Below are 15,160 nucleotides of genomic sequence, written 5' to 3'. Positions count from 1 at the left end.
CCCTTGCAGAGAGGCTGGGTGGCTCAATGACATTAGCCCATGAAAAGTCCAAAGATAGGTGACATTGTACAATTAATGGGGGCTATCAGCACTGTTTCCATATTGTTTTAAAGAAGATGCCAAACTTCTTTGCAGCTATCCATATGTATACTATGCTGTCCCTCTTAGATCATAAACTCAAAGCAACACTGCTTGTCCTCCAATCCTTCTTGCTTGCCTTGCACACAGCCACTGTCAGCAAAGTAGATCACGAAAGACACTGGGGCATTTCTCAGGCTAACTTGGGCTATGTTTCTCCATCATTTCCTTCCAGCTCAACAAGCAGCTCCAAACAAATAAAGCTGAAAACCCACTTAGGTCTTTTTAAAAACAGGCAAAGCCAGGCATGTTGCTATAGGCCTTTAAGCCCAGCGGTCGGGCTTTTTTTTTTTTTTTTTTAATAGGAGGGTCAGGACCTTGAAGTCATTCTCAGCTACACAGTAGGTTCTAGGCATGTCCAGTTTACTAAGACTCTGCCTTAAACAATCAAAAACAATCAATCAAGGTGCTCACATCACAGATGAGCAAAACAGGAATCACCTGCCATCCGCATGGCTTGGGAATTGGACTCAAAAAGTCAAATCCAATATAAACAACAACAACAACAACAACAAAAAACTGCTCCCACAGAGTCTGGAGCGTTAAACATGTACTGGACTTGTTATCTTGACAGACGTGGATATGTACTCAGTGGGAGAAAGCTAACCTCACTGCCAGACTGCACATCCTAGGGATAGTCCATCCTGAGCAGAGCAAGAAGGTGCTTTTCCCAGACTCCATAACTTCTTCCTACCTCCGGAAACCAATTATTAGTCATCAAGGAGAGACTTGTGACTAACACTTGCAACCTGGGATCTGGGTCATGCTCCACCCTACATGAGAAACTCAAGTAGCATGAGTCTTTAGCAAAAGGGAAGAAAATTAATGCATTCAATTAGAGTTTATATTTTTTTAAAAAAGTCTCTTCTAGAGATGCTTATTAAATATTCACATTCATCCCATGAGTTGGCTATTACAGTTCTACCTTACAGAACAGTGTTTTCCAATCAAGGATAAATTTATTTCCCATGGAACATCTGGAAGTGTTGGGAGATATTTTGGGTTGTCACAACTGGTGGCAAGAGGCTGTTATGAAGCATCTTACAATGCACAGGATAGCCTCATGACAAAACACCATTCAGTACCAAATGCCAATAGTGCCAACTTTGTTATACAGAAAGAAACTAAGAAAGAAACTAAGGCACAGAAGTTAAAGAATTTGTCCTACATCTCATGGTTCACAGATGAGGCTAGGAGAAATCACACTAAGCAGCCTCCCCCCAGGCCGTGCTCTCTCTAAACCCTCAGAATCCATAATATCCCTGGGACATTGAATATTCATCAGGTGCAACCACCCTGAGCAGAAGAATGGGTCCCTCTTTGGGTAGCAGAAGAAAGAGACCTGGGGTGCTTTGCTTGAGGACATGGGTTCACTAACAGGCAAAGCAGTTTGGGAGGCCCAACCTGTGCTCTGAAAGCAGATCACCTTGGCACGGTACTGTACTGATAGTTTTTGTCCTATACTCCTAGTACCAAATACAGTGGGCAGCTGGACAGAGTAGTGCACTCTAAGGAAATCAAGGTACTCTTCAGAAAGGCTCTTCTGGGCCTGGAAGATGGCTCACTCAGGCTGGATCACTGGGGCTCCCTGAAGCAAGTATAGCCTACTCAGCAAGTTCTAGCCAGGTCACAAAGAAAGAGACTGTCTCAAAACAGACAAGGTGGACATCACCTGAAGAATAACACCAGAGGTTTAAGACTTCTGGCTTTCACATGCACACCCACCCACATTTACACGAAAATATATGCATACCCAGAAAGAAAGAAGATAGGATTGGTTGATTCTTTTGCACCCCTCCCCCAACCCTTTGAGGACCATTGGCCTACTGAAGTAGCTTTTGCAGCTCTCCCTCCCTTGCATGTCCATGCATCCCAAGCTCGAAGCTCGTTCACCCCTCTTAACCAAGGAGCATCACTCTGGCAACCCTTCAGCTTTTCCATACAGCTGAATGTATTGATCACCTAGCAGCTGCATCTTGGTAAAGCACTTCCCTCTGGGGCAGCCAACCTCCCTGCCTCTTCAAGAGTAGGAATAATGGTGCCTTCAAATCAATGGTATTTCCAGTATACATGTCCCAGGTCCTGGAAAGCACTGACTGGTCTGAGGAGTTTAAAATGCCTAGACATAGTAGGCCTTTTGCAAATAAGATCTATAAGAAGTAACAGTGTTACTGTGAGTTTGACGCAACCTAACATTTGAAGAGTCAAATGCTGACCTGTTCCTTGCTACTTCTGATTCTATGATTCTTTATAGCAAAAGTATAGCAGACTTGGGGTTTCAGCAAAATAGGGCTCATAGACCTGGCCCAGCCACCATCACTGAGCTGCGAATCATGAGCTGCTGAGGCTCTCTCTGTGAAAGCATCCTATGCACAGCAAGTTGATGGGAACTCAGTAAGAACTGAATCAGAAAACCTTTCAACTCAATCCTCTCGCTGACTGCTCTGCTTCCTACTGGCTCTGCTATAAAACTCCACCACACTAGGTATCCCACATTAAAGGCATCTCTCTAAGCTGAAGCCCTCTAACTCACATCCCACTCATCTTAGCTCAGGGCTTGGGGAGCAGCTAGGAATTAGGATAGCCACCAACTGAATGATGTCCTCCCCATCATATGCCCACCCTAAAGGAGGCTTCTGTTCATCAAGAGCTTGCACTTCTCCACTCTTAAGGGGAAGGGGCCTTCTAACATGTAAAAAGAATTTAAATGCAAACCTTGGAGTGAAACAAGCTGTGTGGTAAAAACACAGACAGCCCTACACTCGCAGAATACCTAAAAGTTAGAGATTGTGCAGGCTCAGGGGAGATAGTGAAGCCTCTGAGGTCACAATCTGAGGGAGAGGCAGGAGCAGGAAAGGATTCAAGAACATACCCTAGATGCTGTAGAAACGTCAAAGACTCTTGGCTCTTCAGCTCAGAGTGGGGAAATCAGGTGAAGCTTTCTAGAGGAGGCCTAACAATTCCAGCTTGCTACTCATGCTTCCTAAGGCAGGGGGTGCATTCTGGGCAAACGGGAGTGGGGGGTTGGAGGAGGATAAATTAGTTTTCATTTCCAAAGCTTGCTTTGTTTCCGTTCTGAGAGCTCCCTGGCTATAAGACAAGAGTCAGAAAGAAGGGAGGAGCCCTCCTCGCTCAGTCTACCCAGGTGTTAAAACTGATTAAACAGCAACTCACAGCTCAATTAACCCTTGCTCCTTTGGCTAATTATCCCAGTGGAAATCCATCCTCCAATCTCTTTGACAAATGAAGGCTACAGCCAGAATTTCCATTCCTGCTTTAGACACAGCCTCTTTATTTCTTGGCTGCAAATGAGATGTTGACTCTTGTCTTGGATAGTAAATAAGTGAATAATTCAGAAAACTCCTTAGTCACTGTTTGTAGCCAAAACGTTCCTTAGACAGAAGCGTCCATATTATCAATTACTACTAAGGACATTTCAGAGAGGTCTTCCTTGATTGCCACTCAAACTGTCCCCACCTACCCCATTATCTGAAGCTAAACAAGCAAACAAAATAGAAAATGCCACCTGGTAGGAGGGGACAGAAAGACCATGAGTTAGAGGCCAGCCTGGGTTTTATAAGATCATGTGAAAAAAAAAAAGAAAAAAAAAAGACCAACCAACACACACACACACACACACACACACACACAAGTAAAATGGCTCAGTAGGTAAAGGAAATACCCCCAAATTTAACAATCCAGGTCAATCCCAAGAACCCACACAGTGAAAAGCACTCACTCCAAGATGTCCTATGACATCTATATGTGCCATAGTATGCAAATGCCCCCTCAACACAATAAATACTTTAAAAATTTAGACCTGAACACCACCACCACCATTACTGAGTAAATCTTTGTTTACATTGCCTTGTTCCTCCACTGGATTACACACTCTGAGGATCAGCACACCACCACTTAATCCACTGCAGTTTTAACAGTGGGGCGCAGTCAGTGGTGAGTAAGTATTTGTTGATTGCATTGCTACTATTTATTGAGCCTTTACTTTGTGCTAAGATCTTTTTTATTTTTATCGTCATACCAATCTTATGAGCTAGGTATTATTATCCTCCATTTTACAGATTACAAAACAGAGGCCTTGAACTACTAAGAATTTTGGCCCCATGTCCGTCATGGAGGTAGGCTTCAAACTCTTACATTTGCCACTGTGACACAACATGTATACATTCCACATACAGTGCTGGAATGAGTACCACTATGGCACCATTTAACTGAAAAAAAAATTGAATTCTCTCAAAGGTCATGATCACTCACAAAATCTTATTAAGAAAATATGGCCAGGAAGGAACCTAGAAAGGCTGTTCTGAATCAAACCTGCACACAGAGTTCCTTGAGAACAAGAAGAGAGAACTGAGGGAGGGAGTGGAAGAGAGATGTTTCTATTTTCTGCCAGCCCCCTGTTTATAAATACCGCTCTATTAAAGAGGTTTCTCTGCTTCCCATAAGGAAGTCATGAAGATCTTGGGGTTTAATGACTTGGCCCTGGGATCCAAGACATCAATACCAAATGATCAACAATGTACAACTCCTGCCCCTCTATGGAGCTGGGATCCTATTTTATAAACACTACAGAACTTTTATCATCCATCTCAGGCTGAACAAAACCATATTTGTCTGGCATTCTGAGTAATGGACAAGAATAGATGGATTAGAGCTCTTAAACTCCTTGTTGGAAGACATTAAAAGTTTAAGAGCTCTATATAGCTGAGTCAAATGCATGTGCCCATGCTGTGTAATTAGCAAGCACAACAACAATACGTATATAATTTAAAGGGAAGACCCAGCAGGACAAGAATACCAACCAACACTCTCCCTTCCCATATGTAGGCATTCCCCACTTGGTCTTCAGCTGTATAAACTGTAACCTTGCTGGCTTTGGGGCCACTTTAATATAAAAAATGTTTAGAGCTCTTCATTTCTTTCCTAAGTGGTTTAGGCTTCTCTCTGAAGACAGCTTTCCAACATATGCAATTCATTGTTTCTCTAGCAAACACTCATTTCACTGTCTAAGGGGATTTAATAAATCAGCCTAGTCGCTGGTAAGTGAGACCACCCCCAGTTTTTATGTACAAGAAGTGGGCATCGAAGTTACGAAGGGGAAGACAACAGTTACCTCTCCTAGTAAAGTGCCTTAGAGACCAGAGAACTCAGAGGGAGACACTTTGGTGCTGAGCATCCTAGGGAAAGGAAGTATTCCTGCCTGTTGAAGGTGTGAGGTGAAGGTCAAACCACGGGAGCAGAAAAGCCTCACTATCCAGTAAAGAGGTTGCCTGTGTGCCCTTAGAAGAATCGACCTCCGACCACTTTGCACTTGCAGGTGCTCCAACCGAAGCTGCTCATCAAGCCTTGGATTGCAGTCAGAAAAAGACATGCAACATGCTGGGCTCTGGCTGAGCACGAGGGCATGCATGGGCTTTGTTTTTTGCCCATCGTTAGTATAATTCGGCTTACGGGGTTAGGGCTTACGGGGTTAGGTTAGTTAGCCTTTCCCCAAGAGGTTTTACTCTCCAGGTCTGGTCTAGGCCCCACTGTACTAAGGGATTCCCTCAGTACAGAACTCTTTCCCCTGGGCTATGACAACTGGATGGAAATCCCCTTGCCCTCCACTTCCTCTCCTGGAACTAGTGTTCCCAGTGCTGAAGCCACAAACTAAAAGTATGAAGCATGATTATCAGTGGTGACATCATCAACTCTTGGATTGACCTCACCTCTGACCTGAGAGCAGGAACATTAAAAGACAAATATTCTTGATTCCCAGAATGTTTTGTGGTAGTGCCAGAAATGAAACTCAAACCAAGGAATATCAAAATAAGCTATACTGAGTGAATACAGTGTCTTCCAAACTCGACCTAGCAGGTCAACTGCTCTTGTTGAAGGCTGATGAAACAATGCTATGTAGCATGCCAGGTCCAAGGTCCAGTTTTATTTTTAGTATCTGTGAAATCTAAGCAAGGGACTGAAATGTTGAGCCCCTTTGTCTAATGGAGATAACACTATAGGCACTTTATATCTTAAAAAAAAAAAAAAAAATCAAAGATTTACCTGTTCGTTCTCACACCAAAATCAACACAGAACGTGTATTTTTTTCTATCTCCCAAAGTTGGGGACTCCTCCACTGACAAGCAAACAAGTGGAAAGCACACACAGCTGGGTATCCTCTAGGTCAACTCAATTAAGCCCTGACACTATGAGGAGATAATCCCAGGTCTCATTCTCGAAGGTCAGTCTACCCACAAGTCCCAGGTAATTTTCACTCATGCTTCTGACCAACTGGCTGTATAGCCAGGTTTCCACAGTACTCTCTTCTGATTTAGTATGCTAGAGTGACTCACAGAATTCAGGGAGGCGCTTATCAATTCCCTGGGTTGTTTATAGAGGTTACAAGGCTACAGGTGAAGACCCCAGAGGACAACCCAAGGAGGAAGGTGAGTCCCTTGCCTTTCGGTGTTCAGCTAGCACCAGGAAACTTCTCCTCTTGAGTTTCTTTTTTTAATGAAGATTTTGTTATACATGCATGATTGATTAGAATCTTAGTAACTGATTGATCATCAATTTAATCTTCTGTCTTGCCTCTCTCCTCTTCTGGGAGGCTGAGACAGAAGTCTGAAGGTACTAACCCCTTAAAGACTGCTTTATTCTGTCTGATGACTAATCCCCACCCTGAAACTACCTACAGGTGGCAAGTTCTTAGTCATGATCATATAAGAATATATTTTCATTTTGGAGATTCCAGGAATTTTAGGGGTTGTATGTAGAAGATGGGGACAAAAAAAACTAAACACACAGTCCACTTATTTCACACTGCCAATGCACACTGGCTAATTTATAAAAGTGGCCAACATATATAAAGTGCTAAGTGTAGTGACTAGTATTGGTGTTCTAAGTTTTATTGTTTTATATTTAGCTCCAGAGTATGTTAAGCCACATTGTTCTAAATTTTAGCTATCATGAATACGTGAAGCCATGTCTAAATTTGACTTTTATCCCTTTCCAGAATCCACCTGGTCTCCCCCACTATCTGCTTATTTGCCACTGAAAGCTGCACACAAAGTGACCCTTCCAACTGGACCATAAGGTTGGTCCATCTTAAATAATACATGGTGCCAACCCCTGAAACTGGTGTCAGATAAGCAGTTTGCTGTTGAATTCATATCATGCTCTAAACTACCATAGCCAACGGCAAGTGCTTTGTTTTCACCCTTGGCACTGAAGCCTGGCATGCCTTCAGTTGGGGTGCAGCTACCCAGTGTTTAATTTTCCAGACTCCACACCATGCAGCTGCCCATCCCCCATAATCCATTCCCATAATGTGGTTTACTGCGCCTGTCATCTTTCCTTTCAGGAAAGCCTAAAAGGTTGTGCATTTAATTTAACATGAGGTTTTAATCAAATGCTTACTTGGCTAATGACAGCTGGAAAATTCAGCCCCAGAAGCTGGCATGTGGCTGTCTTTCTGGGAAGGAGGTTCAAGAGTCCCTGGTTTCCCCCACCTCTGGACACATAGTATTAAGAGCTGGGAGCTCTCTTTCCACCTCCTGTCAAGAGGCCTGACTCTGGGCATCATTAAGCCCAGAGTGCAGCACCAGAACCTGGGCTCTCCACTCTAATCTACCCATCCCATTTATCCAAGGCTCAGGGGTCGAGATACAGACCCTTGGGCTGCCTGCTGCCACTGTGCTAAAGAAAACATCAGGAAAAAAACATAGTAATCTGACCTATTGTGGGGTGAAAAACAGACTCCTAGAGATCCAACTAAACAGGGCAAACCATAGCAGGGCAGCAAGCCTCACTTTAGAGGGTAGTTCAGGAGTAGTTTGGTCCACACACCCATTCTCACCCAGTTAATGCACAGTCAACAGAACACTAATCACAACTTTAACCTCCAAAAGTTAGACACCTAAAACAACCTTTGACAAGATTTCCACTTAAGAAATCTCCCAGAATTCCATTTCTCTCAGAGACGTGGTTCACTTCACAGCTTGCTCCTAAGAAAATCCATTCCTGGAGTGACCCACCCAACCTGTATGTCAAGGTTCCCCTCACCCATACCCCCTCGTGCTTACCATTGGCGTTCTTGCCGCAGATGAGATGCTCATAGGGTTGCAGGACTCCCCAGAGCTCGGCGTCGTTGTTGATGACCATCTCCAAGGCCTCAGCAGATACCTCTCCGCCTCCTGCCCCTCCGCCATCTGGGCTCTGGCTCGCCAGCACCCTGGCCCGGATCTCCTCCACCAGGTTCTCCATGCAAGCCGTTAGCGAGATGGCCGCGTACTCATGGATGCGCACGGAGATGCGAGTGTCCACCATCCAACGGAAGAAGCGGCCCACGGAGAAAGTGAGGCCGCAGCGCGCAGACTTGCCGCGGCGCAGCCCGTCCCCAGCGCTCATGCTGTAGAGGGACAACGCCTTGACCGCTGCCAGTGCGCAGCTCTCGGCCAGCGCCCAGCTGTGCACCAGGCGCACCGCACTCTGCACCTCGAAGCGGGTGCACTTAGCGTGCAGCACGCTAAGGCGCTGCGCCTCCCGGGCCACACGGATGAGCGCCCGGCGGAGGAGTCCGGCCAAGCGCCTCACAGCCTCGGCGGAGAACGAAGGCAGCCTCCGGCCGCCGACGCTTTTGCGGAGCACCCGGGCCACGTCTCCTTCGGTCCAAGGGAACTCCTCCAGCTCCGGGAGCCGCGGGCAGCGCGAGAAGAGGTCGGCCACTTCGGGATCCTCGGGCAGCACCGTGTTCACCGTGTCCCAGCTGTTGTGGCGGCTGTTCATGGAGCCGGAGTAGCACCACCAGGCCGCCCCGCGGTGCTGCTGCGCCGAGGAGTTGAGCGCCTGCGAGTTGGACTTGGAAGACGAAAGGCTGAGCGAGCGGCAGGAGTCGCCGGCCCCATACCCGGAGTCCAAGGTCAAGTCCTCCAGAGTCTTCAACGTGGAGCTGTACGTCCCGGCCATGGGGAGCCTCCGCGCGCGGCCTCGCCGAGCGAGGGGCTCTCACTGTTCCATGCCCACTTGCTCCGGGGTGGAGGGAAGGCGGAAACCAGCTCTAGGCTCTCGGAGGCGCCCTCCGTGCTCGCCGCACCGCGCCCCGACGCCGCAGCATCGCCCGCGCACAGGCCGCGGGAAGGTAGGCGAAGCTCTCAGCCGGCCAGAGCCCGACGCGGTCCACGTCCAGCCGCGCCGCTGTCAGCGAGCCGGCTCCCCCGCGCTCCTCCTCTGAACTCTCGCCGCCAGTTCTCAGCTTCCCTTACCGAGCGTCCAGAGGGTCCGTCACCACAGAGAAGGAATCCCGAGAGAACGGGGCGGCCACCGAAAAGCCAGGCGCCCGAGATCCGTCCGGGACCAGCCGGTCAGAAAGCGCTCCACAAACTTCTGCTGGGCGCGGGTTACAGACACAGATAGGTCCTCCGAGCGGCCCGCATGCAAATACACCCGGGCGGTTCACCAATCATCATCCACGCCGGGCAAAGGCTGCGCCAATGGTTTCTGAGAGGGGAGGGAAATATGCAAATCTTACTTCGCTTGGGCGAAACCTCTTGGCTGCGAGACTGAGGATGGGGTGTAGCGGGTGGGTTGCGGCTAAGGAGGGGGAAGAACAAGCGAGCAAGCTGGCAAGGAGGTGGGGCGCAGAGACCCAGAAAGCAGGGGGAACCCAGAAAGCAGGCCCCAGCGCTGAGGACTAAAAGATAAGAGAAAGAAAAGCCCCTATGTACTGTCCCTTTCCCGCCTTCTAGGCTTTAGACTTAGGCAGGCATCTTCTTGTGAAGCTGACAGTAGCCAGCCCAGGGAAGTAGGAAAAAAAAAAACAAAACAAAAAAAAACAAAAAACAAACAAACAAACAAAAAAAAACCAAAACGGGAGGACCCACCTTTCTTGTAGACTTTCTACCAAGCCCCTCCTCCTCTTTTGAGAAATGAAAAGCTAATTATTCTTGGAGGGAAGAATAATTGCTTCTCTTCTCAAATCAGTCTGGTTTTGTTTATATAGCATTTAGGCTCCAATCGGAACAGAATATCTTAAGCTAACGACCTGAAAATGGCCCGGCACCCAGAGGCCTGTGATCACACCCCCGTGTAGGTTCATACTGTTTTACAAGGATTACCTCGGAGGTGGGTGTCCTAACCTAAAGAATGCACGACTTCCGTCTTACCAGTGTACGGTCAGGCAGATCCTTTTTGTACGAGGTGGGAGGGAGTGCCTGGAGAGGAATCAGATGAAAAATGAGGACCTGTGCGGAACACCTCGTGCATGCAGGTGTTCCCTTTTAAGGACTTGCTGGCGTGATGTGTGGGTCGGCAGGTCTTCTGCCCCTCGGGGGTCGGTGCCTCTTGGGTACTGTGAATTGCTGCCCTTCCAGTAGCGCCCAGGTGCAGTCCAAGCGGCTCACTAGGGAGCTACTGATTGCACAGATCCACGCCCAGCTCTCGCAGGACCAGCTGCTCCCCCATAACTATTCACACGCACGTGCACAAACGTGCACCAGCCTCCTCCAGCAGAACTGCAAAATCAAAGCGCGGATTGTGCACAACGTTCGTCCCAAGTCCTCTTTGCCAGCTCCTGAATGGCTCCTTTGTGCTGTGCTTTACAGTTCTGACCTTGGGCCGTGAGTTGGATATGAACTAGAAAAGTCTGGTTTGTCTCTTTCCTTAAATTAATGATCCCTTTCCCCGTAAAACGACTTTTTATTTGGCGGTTTTACTTAATTTTTCCTTTCCTGGGGTACATAAGATGTTGCCTCCTAATGGTTAGAATTGGAAACAGAGTCGGGGACGGAAGTACTGTACAAGGCATAAGCCTTCAAATTAACAGAGTCACATTTTATAGAGGCGAAATTATAAGTCAAATTAAAGGTTCAACTTGTCTGAAAACACGAAAAAACGTTTGATGGATTTAATACCTATTATGGGAAATATAATAAAGGAAATATCGTCCTCTAGTGGATATCTAGAGGAAATAAAGTTTTTTTTTCTTTGTTCAGTTTCTTCAAAAATAAAAGCTTGACCGGAACTAAAAAGGTGATTTGAAGTGTTTCTTACACAAAATATGAGATATTTGTATTGATGTATTTAAATCACATGATGACTTAAAATATAAAGATAAACATGCCCATTGGACAAAGGCATGGTTATTCGTGTCTGTAACCTCAGGACTGAGGAAATGAAGCAGGAGGACTTCCACAAGTTTGAAACCAGCTGGGGTTTTGATAAACCAAAAAGAGGGGAAAAAAAAGAAACACACTGAGAGTGAAATCTTGGCGATTCATGGATGTTAAACTGCCCCACAAAGGTTCTAGACAACTAGATTTCTTTAATAGATAGCAAGGAAATCAAGAGAAGAAAGAGCAGCTTTATACATTGAAAGATACTTAGAAGATACATCAACCAATCACGAGCTATAGAACTCATGCATGTTTTTATTTAAAACTTAATAAGCATTGGGTCAGAGAAGTAGGTCAGTGATTAAGAGTCCATACTGCCTTTACAGAAGACCCAAGTTCAATTCCCAACACCCACATTGAATAGCCTGTAACTCCAGCACCTCTGGCCTTCATAAGCACCTTTACACACACACACACACACACACACACACACACACACACACACACACACACACACCACCTAGATCTAGAATTGCTCATGCCAATAGTCATACAAAGGAAGTAGCTTTAGGTAAGCCTTGGAAATTTTTACCATGGGTGAAATCTCCTATTTTGTTATTTAAAACGTAAATAAAATACAATCTGGAGATTAGAGTACAAAATGCACTAAAATTTATCTTGAAAGTGAGGGAATTATAATCTGAACTATCTAAATATAAGTCAAACTGTTTTATGAGAAAGATAGATTACAGCCTGAGCATTGAAGAGTGGCAAAGTTTTAGGTAAGTTTGTGGATCATCATTGAGAAATAGCAGTTATGTTAGTTCCTATGTCCTCTTGACTAGGTCAGTGTGAGTGCAAAGTTGGAGTTTGGTAAACTTTAGGCTAGTGGGCAAATAGATAAGGCTGCATGGCACAAGTTAAAGATTTATTTGTTTATGTATATGAGTGCTCTGTCTGCATATAGAGCCTGCATGCCAGAAGAGGGCATCCCGTTCTTGATGGTTGAGAGCCACCATGTGTTTGTTGGGATTTGAACTCAGGACCTCAGGATTCAGGAACTCAGCTTGTACTCTTAACTGCTGAGCCATCTCTCCAGCCCCACCCCAAACTTATTTTAATTTTATAAGTGCTTTATCTGTGCACCATGTGTGTGTGTGGTGCCTGCAGAGGACGGAAGAGGGCATTGCATCCCCTAGAATTGGAGTTATGGACAGTTATGGGCTGCTATGTAAGAATCATACAATGGTATGGGAATCAAACCTGGATCTTTTGGAAGAGCAGTCAGTGATTGTACCTGCTGAGCCATCTCTCCAGCCCAGAGAAGGACAATTTAACACAAAGTCATGTTGTTTAAGTTTACAAGAAACTTGTTAAACTCTCATGCTTTCATGTACTTAAGAATTTGTGTCAAGGAAAGTGTATCTGATATCTGAGCTGAGATTTGTCTGACCCTCTTTTCTGCTGAAGGGTTCAGGATGGCTACATGTTCCCTGCCTACCTTAGGAAGGGATTCCTAAATGATGACTTGAGGGTTATAGGTGGTACCTAGAGGCAAACTGCCTAAAATTGCCTAAAACATCTTAATGTGAGTACCAGTTGGAATTGTTCTGGATAAAGTGGGTATATGTAGTACTGTCTGATAGAACATTCTGTGATAATGAAAATGTTCTGTCTACCCTGTTCAATGTAAGAGTCACTAACCACATTAATTTAACTTTAATTGATTTAGTTCGCCTCTTAGGACCATTAGTCCTTTAGAGATTTTGGCAAAGACCATAGACCTGTGCACTTATTGCTGAATTCAAGGTTGAAACTAAATCAATTAATGTTAAAGACACTGTAAGACCTTGAGGACAGAGGAGCAGCTCCTGCACTGCACACACACACACACACACACACACACACACACACACACACAAAGCCTCGGGAAGAGTGGAGGCAGTGGGTGTACAAAGCTTCAGGAAAAGTGGAGGCAGTGGATGTACTAAGCCAGAGATGGCTTGGATTCCAGAAATCACTCCAGGGACTTAACAGTGCTGTGATTAGGCATCTGGTACAAGTCGCTTTCAGAACGGCTGTTAGAATGTCAGGTCATAAAACTCTGGGATAAGGAGTAGAAGTGGAGGACATTGAAAAGTCAAGTCAGAGATCTAGATATGGTTGCTGTGGGGTCCATGACAGAGCCGGACACCAGTTTAGAGAATGAGGATGAAAGTAGCAAGCAATGTGACCTCAAATCTCTGAGGGGCTGTGCTGAATCTCCCTGGCTGTCTTCTGAAAGGTGGCAGGCTTGGTCCTAGAATATAAGATGAGCTGGGGCTTATGTCATTAGTTGGTAAGGCCAGAGACTTGGTGAGAAGGAACCCAGAAGTATGGAAGACTTTCTTGTTCCACTCTCTTTCCACCATGGTTACCTACCACTCTGTGCCTGCAGATAGATGACCATTTAACTGCATGCTTTTCAAACTGCTTAACTGAGAAATTATTTTTCCAGTCTTACACAAAACATAGTATGAGTAACAAAAATTAGAAGGTTTGCTGTCAGGGTGGGATAAAGGGGTGAGTGGAGGCTGGCCTCGAACTCAGAAATCCACCTGTCTGCCTCCCAAGTGCTGGGATTAAAGGCGTGCGCCACCACAGCCCAGCGGAAATAATCTTTTAGTGGCTGGGAAGATAGCTTGGTCAGTAAAGCACTTACAAGCATGAAGACCCGAGTTCAATCTCCAGAACCTACATAAAACTCCCAATATTGTGGGTCTTGTTTCTAATCCCAGCATTGAAGAGATGGAGACAGAAGGAGCCTTTGTACTTGCTGGCCAGCCAGTTTAGTTTAGTCAGTAAAATCCAAATTCAGCCAGTGTCTGTCTAAAAATATAAGCTGAAGATAAGACAGTATTGATCTCTCACCCCCACATAAATGCATATGCACAGACACCTGCACAGACACATGAATATCTATTTGTGAATATACCACCTAGTCAATAATAGGTTTCTCTGCTAAGGTAATAAGCCAATTCAAGCCAACTAAGGTTCTGAAGATTCTTCTGATAGATTTTCTCCACCAAAGAAAGAAGCCAGTTCAGCCGAATTAAATGTAAAAAGGGCAGGTTTATCTGGGAATGGGCTCCTGGGAGAGTTCCCAGTCTCAGGGGACCAGATTGGGGGTATGGGGGTTTGTGGAGGAGGCAGTCCTAGAAGACTGTAGCATGGAAGTTTTTTTATAGATTGTAGGCAAAAGAAAATGTGTCTGTCACACACTGGGCTTGTGTGTGTTCTGTGTTCTGAGGGGATGGTCTGGACTTCCAGTGAAGACGGTTGGGACAGGAATGTCAAGAATGCAGGACTGGACTATTTTAGCACCTTTTCTGTTTGGGAGGCTTTCTGAGTGGGCGGGGCTGGAGAAAGAGGGAGGTATGGAATTTGTTGGACCATGTTGGGTAGGGATACGAGTGAGGAACTCCACTTGAACATCCCAACCTCTTTGGATGTATAGGTGCCGGTTCATGTCTGGCTACTTCCTGCTAAAGGGGCCCTCCTTGGGTGAGGGAGTCAGGAGTTGGTGGGTCCGTGCTCAGCAGGAAGTTTGAATGAAGAAACATCATTACCTAGGAAACCTGGGAAGACTCTGCTTCTGGAGAAGGCAGAGGAAGCAGGGGATACAAAAAAATAGGCAAATAAAAATGAGGGGGTCCTATTATTGGGACAAGCCATTGGAAGAGGGGAAACTGCCCAGTGGAGGGAGGAGGGACCCTGTTTTGGCCCTCCTGGCCCCTCATTGGGACTTTCTGGAGAAATGGAGGGTGGAACATCCCAGTTGTTGGATAGACCATTCATCTTGGGTAGGTGTTCTTTTAGTTTGGAGAGGTGGTACCAACACTGGTGTCCCAGGAGTTTGGGCACAGTGAAGGGTC

At 45.9% G+C, this 15,160-nt stretch overlaps 2 protein-coding genes across 2 annotated transcripts in view; both read right to left on the bottom strand.

Moving 5' to 3' along the window:
* Positions 1-9,537, bottom strand: part of Abtb2 (ankyrin repeat and BTB domain containing 2) — a 151,950-nt gene extending 142,413 nt beyond the window's left edge. The window contains exon 1 of the mRNA XM_034495360.2: positions 8,220-9,537. Within this exon, the coding sequence (XP_034351251.1) occupies positions 8,220-9,102 (883 nt within the window). The 5' untranslated portion in view covers positions 9,103-9,537. The remainder of the gene's footprint in view (positions 1-8,219) is intronic.
* Elf5 (E74 like ETS transcription factor 5) overlaps positions 1-15,160 on the bottom strand; it is a 332,927-nt gene that overhangs the window by 176,901 nt on the left and 140,866 nt on the right. The window lies entirely within an intron of this gene.

This window comes from Arvicanthis niloticus, chromosome 2 (genome assembly GCF_011762505.2).
Source record: "Arvicanthis niloticus isolate mArvNil1 chromosome 2, mArvNil1.pat.X, whole genome shotgun sequence".
NCBI lineage: Eukaryota > Metazoa > Chordata > Mammalia > Rodentia > Muridae > Arvicanthis > Arvicanthis niloticus.
This window is presented reverse-complemented; position numbering and strand designations above follow the sequence as displayed.